The 18,037-nt window shown below is 35.7% G+C and overlaps 2 protein-coding genes across 2 annotated transcripts; both read right to left on the bottom strand.

The window, feature by feature from the left end:
- Window positions 1-8,435: 8,435 nt before the first annotated feature.
- LOC137405030 (uncharacterized) lies at window positions 8,436-9,509 on the bottom strand. The gene is made up of 2 exons (XM_068091254.1): window positions 9,104-9,509; window positions 8,436-8,515 (listed from the first exon to the last, which is right to left on the bottom strand). The coding sequence occupies exons 1-2, from the start codon at window positions 9,507-9,509 to the stop codon at window positions 8,436-8,438; spliced, it is 486 nt and encodes a 161-aa protein (XP_067947355.1).
- Window positions 9,510-9,642: 133 nt separating this feature from the next.
- On the bottom strand, window positions 9,643-10,089 carry LOC137405029 (uncharacterized). The gene is made up of 2 exons (XM_068091253.1): window positions 9,891-10,089; window positions 9,643-9,782 (listed from the first exon to the last, which is right to left on the bottom strand). The coding sequence occupies exons 1-2, from the start codon at window positions 10,087-10,089 to the stop codon at window positions 9,643-9,645; spliced, it is 339 nt and encodes a 112-aa protein (XP_067947354.1).
- Window positions 10,090-18,037: the final 7,948 nt, after the last annotated feature.

The raw sequence follows: 18,037 nt of genomic DNA, 5'->3' as shown, positions 1-18,037 counted from the left end.
TTTATAAAACCATGACTAATACTGAGGAGTGACACTGCAACCTTCTCCGAAATGATACTCTGTAGATGTCTTGTATGGTGCACAATATTGGAGGTATGAGAGAGTATCTGCCACCTGAACAGGTATGCATATGTATGCAACATCAGTTCACTAAATACGAACATACAAAACTCCTTTTAGCAATAATAATGTATTTGGCTCTGCATCGCAGTCCGAATTAACTAAAGGTAAAAAATGAACAGATGAAATTAAGAAGAACAACCAAAACATGACATTAGAGTTTGTCTCATTTTTCGTTTCGGAGAAATACTGACAGTGTCATCTGATGGTAAAAGCAGCACGTTCTCAGCAGTTGCCAACTCACTCTCCACATTACTCTCACTTTCATTGTTAATTCCATCCGCGCGACCTTTTGATTCCATCTCCAACTCATTCCCATTATTTAGATTCTTTTCATTAAATACTCTGTCAGGATTTCCTGCATCGCCTACTTCATCAGCCTTTATATCACTTAGATAAGTGTTAGCAGGTTCTGCACCATGATTGTACATTTCTATGGCTGTCATGTTCATTAGTGATCTTGTCTCAGCTCTTCCTGTATAAAATATTAAAAATTTTTTGTGATTTTTAAACTACAGGATATGATGCTTGTTTGTTTTTATTCCTCGAAAAAAATACAGAACAGTGAGAAATAAAAAAGTAGGTGCGATGGAAAGCCGCGTGCATTGTAGCATAGCTAGTCATGGTGCTTTCCCCTAGTTAGCAGTTAGTTAATTTATTTAAATAAAAAAATGCACAATGACTATCTAAGTGAGTCAAGGAGGTTTTGCTTGAGACTTGATTTGAAGTAAGCAAAATTGCTTGTTTGTCGGAGGTTAGTTGACAAAGAGTTCCATCCTGCCATTACATAGTTTCGACCAATCACATAAAGACACTTTTACCTTGCTATTAACATTCATAGCTCAACATGTTATTGCTGCTAAAATCATAACTTCTCAATGAACTTGTTAATAAGAATAATAACAGTAACAATCTATATATATATATTTCTCAAAGTCCGTCTGTATGTCGTATATCTGTCTGTTGGTTTTCTGGCTATAGCTATTATTAAAACACCTGAGCTGGACAACAATGCAGACTCAAAGCCATGGCTTACCGTCATTGGAAGCCTAACCTTATTAACTAGCTTTGTTGAATTTTCCATTGGCATTATGCCAGGCTACTGCCAGGCGTGAAAGGTACAGTTGTTTGACAAAGTTTTAAAACTTTTACAGTTGTTTTCATTTTTCTCATGCTATGTAGTTTGAAAGTCAGAATGGCAACTGTTGTTTTATATTAAATACAAATCAATTTTCTGTCCAAATACTCTTCTATTACACGGGCAACGCCGGGTGGTACAGCTAGTATAATAATAAATATGACCTACTTGAATCTTCCTCTTTTCTCAGACTGGGTCTGTTTGCCTGCAGTTCACTCCAAACTGGACTATAGCCTGAAATCACCAAAAGGTATGAAAATATTGAGCTTTTGGTAGGAAAAGACAAATTTCACTGAGTTTTTTATAAATAACTATATTATGGTAAATCCTATCATGTTAGTTGCATACCAAAGACAATAGACAAAAAATGAAACTGGCAAAAAGTAGCTCAAGGTATATATTAACTCGAGTTTATTATTGGTTGAAAGAATTGTATTTCAAAAGCTTCGGTTATCTTGTACTTAGACATCAATAATGGCTCCAACTTTTTTAACATATTGTTAAAAAAAGAGCAATAATCTCGAGTGATCAAAGCAGATTGAAAACTTTTATATAAGCAAGTTGTATGCAAATTAAAAATTGATTATTGAAATGTTGAATATAGAACTATATCCTGCTAATTTAAGACCTAAGGCTTCTCTATACTTTCAGGAAACCTAAATTTTGTTTATGATTTTTGAACTCACAGGCTATTTCCTTGTTCTGAGGCTCCTCTTCTCTAATAACAGCCAGCTTCGGATCAGGAATACTGAGTCTGAGAGATTTGCTAAACTTAGCTTTTCCCAAATTTTTCTTTACATCTTTTCTTAACTGAGGAACAGCTCCTGACATCAGCTCTTCTATATACCTACAATAACATATATTTTGTGAGTTGATAATATCGGTGTGTATGCTTGCATCATAGATGTATATCCAAACCACCTCCTAGTTTTCTAGGAAGGATAAGACAACTACGCAGTGATGTTTCATACTCCCATTCCATCATCATGTGTTACTTCAAGTCATAACATTACTCCCTCCTTTCCTTAGTATTAGAACCATAAAACCAGCATAGATCCATCTAATATAAATCAGTGAATTGTAAACTTGCTTATGAAGCTTGAAAAAGTTTACTAAATATTAAGTTGAAAAGAAACTAGAAGTATATGGTACGTAGCACAACATAAAGTCATTATATATGTTATATAAACTTACCAAGGTATGACATAGAGGAGGGTGATCGGAAGAATGACCCAAGCCAGCAAATTTAGCGCTAGAGTAAAAATTATTGCTACTATAACTTGTAGCATCATCATATAGAGTATCAATAACAGAGGAGAGACAGCGTAGACAGCAAGGTTAAAACGCATCTTGCTCGTTTGAAATCCACACAACTAGCAGAATTGATTGTTGGAGTAACGTTATGACATCATAGCCCATTGTTAGAAAAGCTTTTGCTAGCTGTGACTGCTTTAGAATTGTACTTTTACGAGCAGATTTTTTAACTATTCAACTTTCAGAACTGTAATAGCACATCCACAGCACTCTTAATAGAGTCATGTAAAGTTTATTCTTACATTTGAAACTCTGATGGGTACAGATTACACGTAGGGTTCAACATTTGAACAGTTTGCTTGCATTTTGATTCCATAATTTTACACGCATTCTGTTTGCACGTAGTTTTTGTTATTTTTCTTTTGGATTGTGGTTATGTCATACAGCATTACACAGTTTTTGAAGTTTTAGCTGAACCTTGATTAGTTGCATTGTGAGGTTCATTAGCGCTGCATGCACGAAACAAAACAGATTATTTGTACAGGTTTGCTAACAGATGCTGTGTATTATTGTCTTTGTTGTTCTTTATAATGTGTGGAGGATTTACGGGTTTATATACCCTACAAGATTTGGTAATCTTTTTGGTTGATCTCCAGCACCTAGTTTCATCCTACCAATTATCATTTGTGTCATTTAAAAGTGCATTTCTCGAAATGTACAAAGCCATAAGTTTCTGTCACTGATGTGTCAGATGACTGCAAGATTTTCAATAGAGTTCCTCTACAAGATACCCTGAGAGGGAATATTATCATTGCTGCAAAGAAACATTCCCACGACATGATTTTTAAGCTTTTTGCTCTCAAGAATGCTGCCACCGACCTTGCACGAGTCTCATCATCTGAAGAGACCTTTGTAGAATTAGTAGACTAAACACTTAGTCGTATGCACTCGCTTTTTATGCTTTCTATATACATATGTTAGTTTAGCTAACTAGACATATAGTGACTTATTATTAGCTACAGAAGCTATAGGATTGCCATGTGTAAGCTCTTAGTTTCTCTAACATTATTGGATGGTTAATTGTACCATAATGTATTTTACAGCCTGTAGCGAGTTCCCTTCCGCACACCTTGTCGTGTGTCTTTTTTTCCCTCTAATCTTTTTGTCTCTCATCTTTGTTTTTGTCACCACCCTTCCTGTCCTTCTCGCCTCACCTCTCCTTCCTCTCTCTTTTTTGCTTTTTTTCACCATTATATGAGAAGGGTTGAAAAACAAAGCGCCACTCTTTACTTGCCTGCCACCTCTACTTCCCCTCCACTTTCATATTCTTTGATTTTTACGACCTCATAGTAGAATGTGATCAGTAGAAAAGTGTCGAAAAAATGATATCAATATTGACTCGGTTACATCAATAACAATTAATTTTGTTGTTGTTGCTGTAATGGTTGTTATGATTTGAGTCATAGTGTACCTGAAAAGATCCACCTTCACAATCATCAAAACTACACTCCGATTTGAAGTCACTAAGGTCTAAATCCTAAATCTAAATAATGTGGTTTACAATCTTACCTGAAGACTTTAATGCATTTTGATGAACGATGATAATACTTATTAGGACAGCTTATAATGGCAGCCATTGTTGTAGCGTATTCTAAGTTTAAAAACTTTTAAAACTAACAAATGTTATGTCCGTTTTCTAACTCCAAAGCTTTACCTTTTTTCTTTAAACCTTAAAAACAGCACCATTGAAATAATTAATAACTGTATTTCACTAATATTTAATAATCAAAGTAGTTCCTTGTTTAACTCCGTCTGATACTTTGACGTATATAAAAACTGGTTCAGCAGAACTGCTGAGGCCAACAGCATTAATGCTGATCCGTCCGAAAGAGAGTGCAAAATATAAGCAAAATCAACATTGCTTCACCCATAAAAGGGTTGAATTTATCTTGCCAATTGTCTGACGATCTGGTTGAGAAATACAGTGCCACTCCCATTTGAACGTCATCTCTAATTAAATGCCAGTATAAAGGAAGGCTTGTAAAATAGAGCTTCATGGCATTTATGTAGCGGTTTTATGGTATGTTAGCTTGACTAGCTATGCATACATATAGTGACTTTTTATTAGCTACAGTAGATATAGGATTACCATGTGTAAGCTTCTTTATTCAGTTTTTGAAGACCTTTGCTAAAACATTGATCGTTAATTGCACTATTTCATATTTGACAGTCTGTAGCAAGTTCCATTTTTCTACACTTTGTTCTTTGTCACTTTTTTCTTTTCACTTTTTCCTACCATTCTTCTTCCCATCCCTCTGCTCTTTCCCATTCATCTTTTCCATCTCCATCTATCCTCGGTCCTCCACACAACTCTATCATTTTTATCAACCCTGTGTCTCATCCTCCTTTCCTCTTGTTTCCCCCATCATTTCCTCTTTTCCTTCCTCTACCACTTTTCCTTCCATCCATCATCTTCCATTCTCTACAATTCTTCCTTCCATCACTCTCCTCACAACGCTTTTTTCTTAACTCTTAACTTTATCATCATTTTTCTTTACGATCATCTCTCTTTCATCCCTTTTCTTAATTTCTCCATCTCCTTAATCATCTTTTTTTCTCCCTTTTCAATTGTTCTATATTTTATATCTTCTTTTCTTCTCCACTATTTTTCAACCTTTCTGTTATAGTGGCGGTCAAATAAAGGATTTTTGTTTCTTATTGGTTTCGGAGTAATATTTCTGAGGTGATGTCAGCAATTAGTTTCATACAACGTTAATATTTTAACATGTACATTGTTCTCTCTCTCATGTGTTCAGCTCAGAGGTTGGGTATTTATATTTTTACTTTCTAATGTTTTTCTATACCAAAGAAAAATGATAGCGTAACCGTGACGATGGATTGGAACAAAGTTCTGACTTGCTCTCAACTTAACATTATTTTTAGTGTAACATTGCTATTTTTAATCAGACATTGTATTCCATTGAAATTTTATAAGCTATCCAGGTCTATGTATAAGGGGGAGGCGGTGAACGTCTCTGTTAGGTGTTTCTAGTAAAGGGTTTTATTAAGATCAGTTGTAAGTGAACTTTCTAATAAAATCTTGGAAAAGAAGCAAGATGGTTTACTCCGTGTTGTCTATTTCATTAGACTGAGCTGATTTAACACCGAGGCAGCCATCTTTACCATTTTATTCTTTTTAGCGGCTTTGTGTTTTTTACAGATGAAGGCTTTTAAGCGGTCATAGAGTGATAAAGAATTTACAAGAGCCTACCTTGATATCTGGGAGAGTTTCCCTCCAGTTTTACGACATTTCTTTTTGAGAGATTTAAATTGATGGAGTCATAAGTAAATGCTCAATACAGCTATAGCCAATCAGTAGCAACCTCCTTTTAAGGGTGGGTATCATAAGAATTTTGGTATCATAACAACTCTCATACCCTAATATAGATATTTATATATAAATTAATAAAATTGTTTTCTCTCCCCAGTTATCCTTCGTGATTGGTAATGTGTACTCAAGCTTGAGTCTCCTACCAGAGACCTGGGAGTTTGAGCACTCATCTCAGAACTTTTGCTGTTACCAATAGTGTGCTTTTTGCAACTGACTTTTTGATTGTTGCCAGTAGTTGTGTGAGCCACAGTTACATGTGCAAGTGTTATTGCACCCAATGAGGTGTTGGATGGTCTCTGGTGTATCCTTTCACAGTCTGCATCTAAGATCATTTCTTGTGACTCTCAATTCTCAGTTGCTTTTTTGTGGAGAACTTTATCCTGCGGTGCCATGATTAGCGACTCTGTTGGCTATTAGCTCTCCTTTGTTCAGCCGCATATACGTCTGGTGGAGGTAACCAACTTCAATGATTTTTTTGAGGGTAGGCACCATGGAGATGTGTCTACCACAAAAGAGTTTTGGTGTGCCAGTCAGGTTCCTCATCATCAATGTGTGGTTCCATTGTCACAGTAATCAAGTACAAGCTCAGCGACTTGAATTCAGCTCGCAACTTGTTTATGGTGGCCATGCTTTGTTTTTTCTTCCATCTACTGTACACTCTCGAGCTAAATGTTCCCATCTTTCTTACTAAGGTATAACCTAACAGTATCGGACTTATGGTGAACTTCTTTGTGGATCATCAGCATCTTGCTAGTTGCTATGTTTGCTTCCTTGATAGATTTTCCAGTCCATTTCTTATATACTGTTGGCTTTTCGGTCTTTCGGAGTTAAAGGGATCAAAAAGAAAAGAATTGTCTATACCACAGTTATGTTTGTATTACCACAATATGTTACTTGATGTTGTGGATAATTTGATATTTATGTTGTGGAAGTGTTTACTGTATAAAGATTCAAACCACAGTTATGTTTGTATTACCACAATATGTTACTTGATGTTGTGGATAATTTGATATTTATGTTGTGGAAGTGTCTACTGTATAAAGATTCAAAAGAATAATATTGACTAGTAATTACTTTTATAATTTTATATGTAAATTTAATTGCTTTTCGGGATCCTATATTACATTAGCATGCAACAGATATCTGTCAGATTTATGCACCTCACATACACGCACACATTCACACTATCTATCTCAATGTTTTCAAATGGCTATGTGTTAGGAATCGGTGATCGACATACTAACAATATGTTATTTGATGAGAAGACAGGGGAGCAGAAACACATAGAATTTGGTGTAGCGTTTGACCATGGTAAGGTCTTACCAGTCCCTAAAACTATTCCACTTCGGTCTCTAGAGATATCGTGGATGGGTTCGACTCAACAGGGGTGGACGGTGCTTTTAGGAGGTAAAGTTTGCACTATTTCTAGATTCAGTTTTGCCAGTCTCTGTGCCATTTCTGTCTGGGTAAGGCAGGTCATCAGTGCTCTATATACCAGCTAAATATCGACATTTTGACACCTATTTTTGACATATTGAGTTATCACTTAGTCTCGGTGTTGATGTAAGACCTCCTTCCCTTCCTATTAATGTTTTGTCTTCCCTGTTTAAGAAGTGTTTTAGACTAGACTGTGAACTACAATAAAAACATTGCTTGTAAAAAGGTTTGTAAGAGTCCCCCTCAAGCATTAATGCTTATCATTTCTAATACTTTTGTTAAAGCCATGTAGACTCCCCATTTCATCAATTTATAATTTTAATAGCTAACTAAACAGTATAATAGAGTCAATAGAGTGAATTTGAGTTGTCTTTCTTTCAATGCTGACAAACGGTTAGGTTTTGTTGCTTACAAAAGTGACCATATTTATCATTGAAAGACAACTCCTCCTTTTAGTGATGTAACCTCCCTTCTTCTCCCTACTGGTGTTTTCTCTTTTCTATTTGAGGACTACTACACTAGACTAGACTGTGAACTATAATAAATACTTTGCCTGTGAAAAGGGTTCGTTAGAGTCTTCCTCAGGTATTTCTGCTTATCATATCTAATGCTTTGGTTGAAGCCATGTAGACTCCCCATTTCATCAACATATAATTTTAATAGCCAGCTTTTAACAGTATAATAGAGTGAATAGACTAAATTTGAGTTGTTTCCTCTTCAATACTGACAAGTGGTGAGGTTTTATTACTCACAAAAGTGACCATTTGTATTATAGTAAAACAACTCCTCGACTCTTTAGTATCTAAATCGCAAGACCCCATACATAACACCTCCATTCCTTCTCTTTTTAACTGTCATTTCTATGGCCTCAGATATGCATTATGGCATGTTTGATGTAAAACCTCCTCAAGCAGTTTAATCCCTGTAGATTCATTCCATCACACTCTTCTTTCTTGTTTCTTTGTTGGATGATTTTAGTTATACTCAGTGACTACCCTATGGCTGGATATTTGGTATTTCTTCTAATATAACTAAATAAACCTGCATTGACTGAAATCTTTTCGCATGTTAATATTATGAGTAAATTAGGTACAGTTATCCCTCGACATACGGACTTGGTTCATTCTGGGACTGCGCTCGTATGCCAATGTGCTTGTGTCTCATTGCAGCATTTCCTATATCAAATAACCAAATACAAATTTCTTCATTTTTATATGAAAAACCATTTACAAATTACAATTGAAAAATAGTTTTTTAAATGTTGTAGTTCAGTACTGACACTCAGAAGGCAAAACGATGATTTATTTAGTGGTTATTATCTGCAGTAAAGTGTTACATTCTTATGTACAGAATAGATGAAGTTCTTATCTTTTAGACAGACATAGTGACTAATGGCGGTGTGAGAAAGATTTGACACCCACGTGTCCGGTACACGAGACTTTTGTGACTACGTAACCTAACATAAACTTTGAATTAAACTTACTGGTAAATGAATTTAGCTTACTAAACACAAACTTTAAAACAAATTTTAATATTTTTCTCACCTTCTCACCAAACTCCAGTTAGGCGGTTGCTTGTCAGCCAGGAAAGATTGTTAGTCTGAACCATTAGTCTCTATCTTCAAACAGCCTCCAGTTTTCCAATTCAGCTAGGTTTGTTCCCTTCTTTAGGAGCTTTATATATACAAGCTTGGTGCTTCTCTATTAGCTATTCATCAACATATTAGAACCATCTTTTTCTGGGTTTCCTGATTGGTCTTCTACCTTCTACAGTGCAATTATAAGCTACTGCAATGGGGTGATCTGGTGGTCTTCGTCTTACGTGTCCAAACCGTCTGATTTGACAGTTTTTAATTTCATTTGCTATTGGTATTAGGTGCAGTGCCTTGCATAAGTCATCATAGTGAATTTTATTCATCTTAGTTACTCCATTGATCATTCGGACTACCTTCATGTCTGTTGCTGTTATTTTCTTCACGTTTTTCATATTGATGTTCAATGTTTCACTTCCATAAAGCAAGATCGTCTGTAATCTTCCACTGTGTATTATCTTCTTCGTCTTTACTGGAACATGCCTGTCTTTGAAGAGCTTATAGAAAAATCCCAGGTTCTGTGAATACTTCTTAATTCTTTCAATGATCTCGAAGTCAATCAGCCCACTCTCAGACATCAGGCTGCCGAGATGTCAGAACGTAGCTACTTGTTTTATCTTTGTGTCTCCGAAGCTTAGTTGAGTATATAGGTCAATAGTTGAGTATATAGGTCAATAGTTGAGTATATAGGTCAATAGTTGAGTATATAGGTCAATAGTTGAGTATATAGGTCAATAGTTGAGTATCTGCTACTCCTTTAATTATAAGATCCAAGTAGATGATAAAGAGCAGCGGAGAAAGTATGCTACCTTGTCTCACTCCTGTTGTTGTCTCAAGCCACAGATTTTCTCCTGCACCAGTTGAGAATGTACTCAAACCTGTTTCATATGTGCTTATGATTGTCCTTCTAAGATGGTAGGGGACAGTATTATACTGTTCCATCATTTTCTACAGCCTACCCCTGGGGACACTGTCAAAAGCTTTCTCTTGATCTAAGAACGCCATGAAGAGTGGCCGGTTATACTCCCAGTGCTTATCCATCACAATTTTGATGGCAAAAATCATGCCCACAGTACTTCTGCCTGGTCTGAACCTATGTTGCCGTACTCCCAATTCGATTTCCACCAGATCCTTTAGTTTTTTCTCAAATCTTTTCATAAAGTTTAGCAATATGATTTAGCATGGCGATTCCTCAATTATTTTTACAAGCTAGATAGTCTCCCTTATTCTTGTAGATAGGGCATATAACTGTTTTTCCCCATTCCGATGGTATCTTTTCTGACTGGTATGTCTTTGTGAATAGCTTTGCGATTTTTTTGGTGCAAAGATTGTGGATCCTAGTTTTAATATTTCGTTGGGTATTAGGTCGCTTCCTGGTGCTTTCCTTGATTTTGATGTTTTAATTGCGTCCTCTACTTCATTGATGGTGACAATTTCGTCTTTTATGTCTAGTTGTTCTTGTTGATTAGGTTCTTGTAATTGGTAGCTTGCCACGTCCTCTCTCGCACCGCAGTCCAGTATTGTTGAGAAGTAGTTCCTCCATGCTTCATTTATCCTTTCCTGGTCGGTTAATATTTCAGTAAAAATGCCTCTGATATTTTCTGCTTTTTTTCCACAACTAATTATACTTTTCCTGTGATGCTAGTTTTTCATTTCAGATAAAAAAAATTTTGAAAACTTAATTTTCTGCAAGTTTAGCTTTATAAAGACAAGCCGATCGATGATTATGAGTTTTGGTTGTAATCTCTAATGTTGTTTGCACTTTAAATGCATTTCGTGATAATAAACTAAAATTTGCTTTTTAAACATCCCGACCTAAATTTTACCATTACAGTTTTGCTAATATTTGACTGTATTGAGCTGCTCAAAGTACAACTCAAATTTAATTGAACACTTTGGTTGGGTTATCATTTTGATAGATATCCAATATCATTTAGTCATTTGCAAGCTAAAAACCCAAAATCTCAGGCATGATCTAGCTTTGCTTAATGAGGTGGCATTTGAAAGGCAGTAGCCTGTAGTTTGTAGTGATTGGTTTATAGAAACAATTTATTTCAACACTTAATAAGAGTGATGGTAGGGGCAGCTTTCTGTGATGAATCTTTAAGGTGGAGACAATTCTTATAAAGTTATTTATTGATAACTGACAACTGATTATGGACCAAATATTTTTAAACAGACAGAGATAATAAAAATGTTACAGTAAGTTGAAACTAGTATCTCATTGGTTACCAAATAGCTTATCTACCAAAACAAGGTGAAATGTGCTTGACATCTCCGTAACCTTGACCTTTGGACTAGGAATATAGTTAATACTGCAGGTTTATTTGATAAGGACAAGTGGTGGATCTCTAATAATTTTCTAGAGATTTGTTTCTATGTTTTACAATGCTCAATAGTTAGTGTTACGTATATTGTACAAGAGAAATAACGCTTTATATTTTGAATAAGATGTCCTACTCAGCCCCAGAAACTAATCATACAAGTTATGATAATAATTGACCTCAGATAATATACTTTTTATACAAGTTGTGAAAACTTGAAGGATATATTCTGAACATGATGAAAACCATTATAATGGGTGACTTGAGTAGGTATACACTTGATGCAGGGTAGTACAACTCTTACTCCTAGATCATAGGCTTTATATTCTACTTGTTTTTAGTCGAGTAACCAAAGTTAATCTGTTCCATGGTTGGACTGATAAAGCGCTCAAAGGTAAACGGAGCAAGTATAAACTCCATACTAGTACACAACGACCAAACTTGGGTAAAAAAATCTTCGAGCAACAAGACCTTTGACGTAACAATGGGTAGCTTTGACGGAGCGGAAACATGCGAATTAGTTGGCACATACATGTTGTCGCTGCTACCCAGACAGCTTCGAGAAAACATCGGACTATACAGAGACGATGGACTAGCCATCAGCACAGCCTGCCCACAAAAAATTGAACGACTCAAGAAATTGATATGAAAAATATTTAATCAGCACAAACTGAAGTTAACCATCGAAGCTAATAAAAAGTCTGTAAATTTCCTTGACGTAACATTTAACCTTAATGCAAACACCTACTCACCCTATGCCAAACCTATCAACACAACACTATATGTCCACAAAAACAGTAACCACCCACCTACTGTAATAAAAAATCTACCACACAACATTAATTTGCGACTAACTACACTGTCTAGTAATGAGCATGAATTTAGCAAAGCAGAATCCCCTTACCAAAAAGCACTTAATGACAGTGGTTATAACCACACACTTAAATATAAACACATCCCGACCCAGCCAGCGACTAACAAGAGACAGCGTAAGCGACTCGTAACATGGTCCAACCCCCCTTTTAACGCCGACGTACAGACTAATATAGGCAGAAAATTTATAAACATTATAGATACATGCTTCCCGCCTACCCATTCACTGCACAAAGTATTTAACAGACACACACTAAAACTCAGCTACTCTTGCATGCCGAACATGAAACAACACATAGATTCACACAACAGACGCCTGTTGAGCAGCCAGCAGAGCACAACTACAAACAGGGCCTGCAATTGTAGAGTAAGGAACAACTGCCCACTAGATGGAAACTGCCTAACCACAAACATAATATACCAGGCCATAGTGACTAAAGAAGATACGGGCACCGAGAGCACCTACATAGGACTATGCACAACCGACTTCAAATCCAGATTTAGAAACCACACAGCCTCTTTCACACACAGTGACAAGCAAAACAGCACAGAACTTAGTAAACACATCTGGAAACTTAAGAATGACAATGCAAGCTACAGGATTAAATGGAAAATTATGCAGAAAGCTAGACCTTATTCAAACCAAACAAAGAAATGCCACCTGTGCCTTAGTGAAAAGTATTACATCATTTGCAGGCCAGAAACAGCCACCTTAAACAAAAGAAACGAAATAAACAATACATGCCGACACTCCAAGAAATACCTACTCAGCCAATACGATCCAGGCAGAGGCGGAGCTACAGACACCACCAACAACATCAGGAGAGGCAATTCCACCCGCCATTCAACACAAGTCACCTGAAGAGTGCACCAGCACGAAACAGACCTGTCGTGACCCCAGAATAAAACATAAATCTGGAAGAAAGATAAGTAAAATTAACCTATTCCACACTCTAGTTATATATATATATATATATATATATGAGCGGTATACCATTATATATATATATAGAGCGGTATACCATTATATATATATATATATATAGAGCGGTATACCATTATATATATATATATATATATATATATATAGAGCGGTATACCATTATATATATATATATATATATATATATATATATAGAGCGGTATACCATTATATATATATACCATTACATATATATAATGGTATATATATATATATATATATATATACTAATGCTACAGACAGTACTGTTTCAGCTATTGAAGCCTCATCAGTGCAGCTCGGAGCTTAGGCAAGGGACACAAATCCCATTACCAATGAGAGTTGACTTCCTGCCGCGAAACAACTAAGTTGCCTCACGGATTTTAAGAAAGTCAATGCGCTGACACCAGAGTACTCAAATCACAAAAGTGATGAGCTTTGCACAAAGGCTAATAGTGCTGCACTTCTCACAGAGTGCTTAAGCAAACCGAAGTGAGGGAGCATATACATATACTATATATAAATATATGGAGTTAATAAATAATAGTATAAAATTATCTGTGTAGAGTAAGGTGCAGACGCCTCTAAAATAACTATTTCTGCATAATCCAAGGCTATAAACAATACTATGTTGCACCTATGTTCTGCTTGTTTTTGCTAATGGCCCAACAAAGACTTTAGAAAAATTGTGGGTGTTTCATCTGGTATTGAAAGTAACAAGCCAATTAAATGGTAAACCTTAGCTTGCACTTTAAACTTAGGCATAATTCCAGGCTCATCAACCACTTTGGGTCCAAATAAAGTTAGCTGAAAACAGCTGTTGTATGATTAAATTTGAGAAAGAAAATGCTCAGAAGCAAAATTACTACCTTGGAGAAGGTGTTTTAAAATAGGTGGAATATTTTCAGTCAAATCTTGCAGTCAGATTTTGCCGTATTTGCATCAAATTTTCAGTGTTTTATTTGTCCAGTGATGAGTATCACATTTAGTGCATTTGACAGATATTTTCTCCACAAAAAATCTACAATTCATTATGTAAGGTCATAGTTTAAACCAGAATTTAATGCTTGTGAACGGTGTCCCATTGGTGAGTTGTCACTCCCATTAGAATGCTCTCGTTTGAAATCGACTAGGTACGTACCTTGCTAGCATTGATGGTAAACTCTGTTTGATTGTTTGCGTGCATACGTCTGCTCTAAGATTTCACCTTTTCTAGTTCCTTCAATATACCTCCTGCTTTGTTTTAGCCATTCATGAAGCTAGGTACTTGTTTCCGATTGTCTTGCAGCTCCTTTGCAGTTATGATCTTTTTTTGTGTTGTGACTCAGCTTGCTCTAAAGTTTTGACTGTTCCTAATTTATTTTTTGATGGCATTGTGGCATATGTAGGATTATTAACCCTTTTCATACCATATTAAATGATAGTGATAGCAAAAGTGAGAGTGAATTTGCCAGCGATGGAACTAGAGCTAACAATGAACATGAAAGAGGAGTAGAATTGAATCCAAAAGATTTTGATTTTAATCGAAGCTTGGCTGGAGTGAAAATTTGAATTGTTGGCCAGACAAGTGTATTTGATTACTACGACTTTTTATATAATCGGTTGTTATGAATGTTGTATTAAATGAGATTAATAGATATGGTCTATAAAATCTTGGCGGTGTATGGGAGCCAGTTGATAACAAAGAGATTTGGAGCATTTTTGGCTCGGTTGGGCTAATGGGTACCATTAGAAAGCCTATTCTCTTATCTTACTGGTCCACTAGTCTTTCAGTATCAATTAATCTAGTAAAATGATGTCAAAAAGCTGGTTTTTAATCGTACTAAACAGTCTGTAGTTGACGAACCATTCTAAAAATTCTGAAGAAACTAATTGTTCAAATCAATAAATTTCTATTGTAGCCATTTCAGCGATCCAAATTGCGTTACTATTGACTCGGTACTCTGGGTGCTTTAGAGCCGTAGGCTCTCAATAGTGAAAAAACTAAAAAAATAAATAGTATCGACCATAAAAAGTTTGGTTTAAAGTTACAGAAAGTTGAATGTTGACCTTGATGGGACTCGAACCCACAATTTTCTGATTCATAGTCAGACGTCTTATCCATTGGGCCACAAGGACAGACGTAAAGTGTGGAAAATGTTTAGTTTGAAAAGTAATTATGTATTAATGTTTAGTGTTTTGGTCTTTGACGTTTGTGTAGTTCAGCCAATCAGAATAGGCAAACAAACACACATCCATGATATATTTTATCTAGTAGATTTATTATTTGATATACAATAACTAGTGTTTTGGTTTTGAATGTACTATAGAATCATGGTAATATAAAAAACACACCTCAGTTCAATTCAGTGTTTTGTTAGCTAAATAAATGCAATAAATATTATGTCTTTAAATATTGAGTTGCCATGACAGCATGTGTAGGATACCATGCCAGTGAGTAAAACAATATGATATACATATATTACTATACCTTCCCCGAATATGTATCGATGACAGTTTATATGACTTCTTTTGGACGTTTACTAAATAGGAATGTTTCATAAAAACATAACTACTTATCTCTAAACCAATATTTCTAACTTAACAAAGAGTAAAGGTTTAAGGATGAACTTGAAGATCTTTGCTGACAATCACCTATAGTCTACAACCATCAATAATTCTTAACTTCACTAACATATAGTTCTGGTCAGTTCAGTTCTCAGCAGAGTCATCATCTTTGTGACCGATCTTATTGGTACAACAAAAGTGAAACTGCTCTTTTGCTTGGCTCACATATGTAGGATTCAATATTGCATAAAATACAATGTTGCCTATGCCAAATAGAGACTGCAATGGAACACTACTTGTGTTGCTATATACATCACCAGTTCCCGAATAAGTATCGATGACAGTTTATATGACTTCTTTTGGACGTTTACTAAATAGGAATGTCTCATAAAAACATAGCTACTTATCTCTAAACCGATATTTCTAACTTAGTAAAGAGTAAATGTTTGACCATCAACTTGAAAATTGCATCCTTATTAGAAAAAAATACACTGCTTTGCAAAAAGGGAAAAGTTTTGAGCAGATATAACAGATCGCAGACAAAAAGGATAAAATTATAATGACCACGTTTGATAGTAACAATATCCATCTTTTACACTGCTATTCAGAATTGAATTTAAAAGAGTTTAAAAGCATCTCCAGAAGTTCAGCATCACAGTCTAATGAGCACACAATACTGAAGCCATGACATACAGTGGCAGGTGGTTTGATTAGACATCGGTAAGGGGACAGAGGAAAGATCTTATCCAATGTAAGTAATGCATGTGCAGCTACGTTTATCTCTTCAATTTAAGTTATCTATACGTACATAGGTGATTAATAATGTATAATAACATTAGTGTGGAGTAGAGTGCAGACAATTCTAATAAAACTACTACTATCAAATTCTAAGGACATCAATTTTCAAATAGAAAACTATTTGTAGGTACAATTCTGTTGGATTTGAGTGCCAAGGGTGAGTGAACAATGATGTAAATAGAGGAGTTACATCCCATATTTATTTTTACAATAGCCTAGGTTAAAGCTCTTTTTAAAATATCACAAGCCTCGGAGTTATGAAGATCAGGAATCTGCAGCGTGGCCAGCATAGCCTGTGTCTGAGTGATGAGGAAGGGTATGATGGAGAAGGTAGAACTTTTTTCTTAATGTTGATTGGAAACAAGGCATCTGTCTTAAATACTCTGGCATACAACCCTGTAATAGAGATTAAGTATATCATATATGTAACCTGGGATATGACTATCTTGTGTGTTCAGCTTAAAATGAAGATTGAAATTGAACTGCTAAACAAGTGAAAAAAGAAAATACAAAATTCTGACAAAAAGAGAAAACCGAGTCAGAGATGTGGCTAGAAAAGCTTTAGTACCTGAGTGCAGTCAAGCAACAAGATACGTTCCTTAAGCTCTGACACACTGTACTGAGCCTCAGTAAAGATTTCAAGGAGGTAAGAGCTAAAGAGCTAAAGAGCTAAGGCTGATGTGCCTCACTCAGCTGCTCCACCAAGTTTTGAATAAACCCAGGTCCAGGAACATCATTCTGTTTCCTATAAGACTGATGACCTGCGTGAAAGTCAATAATTGGATATAAAGTAATATATACATTTAGATTACTTTAATTGTATATACAGTGAAACGATTCACTGCAGCTTCTTACTACTTTACAGAGAGCCAGACCATTTCAGAGCACGTATGTGTGCATACATAAACCGCAATGGCTAGGCGTCCTTCTTGCTCTGTCGTCCCTTGCTTATCGGGCTCCTTATACAGTCGTCTTGATTAAATTTTTATTTAATTTTCCAAGCTAATATGACAATGTAATGCATAATTTAGTTCGAATTAATTGAATTTGATGCAAACCTTTTGAGATAATGCTATAGTTGCAATTGCTGCTGTTGTGCTCTTGCTTGAGCTGATGAGTACCTTACGCACTTTTGAGACAAGCAGTTAAAGAAACGGCATCCACATACAGTATTCAAATAAATATTGCCATCAGCCAATGTTGTTATATCTGTTGACTGTTTAGCAGCAGCACCTTGGGTTTCACACAGAAATCAAAACATATAGCGTAATTCCTGTAGAAACACAAAGCAGAAACTGGTTGCAGATACAAATCCTATTAGAATTTTAGCTATATATATGTAAACTTGAGTAACACTTGTCTTTTGACTTGAGCTTAAAAGGAGTTACAGTATATTAGAATGCATCAGGTTAGAAAGGGAGTTGTCTTAATGATGTGAGGGCAACTCCTAAAACATTTCTTTTAGCTGTTAGTACCGAAACAGCCACCTGCGTAGTCATCTGGCACACCAATTGTATTGTAACAACCAAGGTCAGAGCAGCAGAGTTATTATGTCAACCAGGTAGGCCAGAGATTACATCAATTAGTGTAAAAGCAGTGCCAG

Source organism: Watersipora subatra, chromosome 9 (genome assembly GCF_963576615.1).
Source record: "Watersipora subatra chromosome 9, tzWatSuba1.1, whole genome shotgun sequence".
In the NCBI taxonomy this organism is placed as follows: domain Eukaryota; kingdom Metazoa; phylum Bryozoa; class Gymnolaemata; order Cheilostomatida; family Watersiporidae; genus Watersipora; species Watersipora subatra.
Note: the sequence above shows the minus strand (reverse complement) of the source record. Positions and strands in the feature narration are given on the sequence as shown.

Bases quoted from the DNA above. Each gene is read 5' to 3' on its own strand.
- LOC137405029 (XM_068091253.1), bottom strand. From the start codon at position 10,089: ATGAAAAGATTTGAGAAAAAACTAAAGGATCTGGTGGAAATCGAATTG. The intron at 9,783-9,890 runs GTAGGCTGTAGA...CAACTGGTGCAG, and splicing joins TTTTGACAGTGTCCCCAGGG to GAGAAAATCTGTGGCTTGAG.
- LOC137405030 (XM_068091254.1), bottom strand. From the start codon at position 9,509: ATGTCTGAGAGTGGGCTGATTGACTTCGAGATCATTGAAAGAATTAAG. The intron at 8,516-9,103 runs GTAGAAGACCAA...TATTTGATATAG, and splicing joins TTATAATTGCACTGTAGAAG to GAAATGCTGCAATGAGACAC.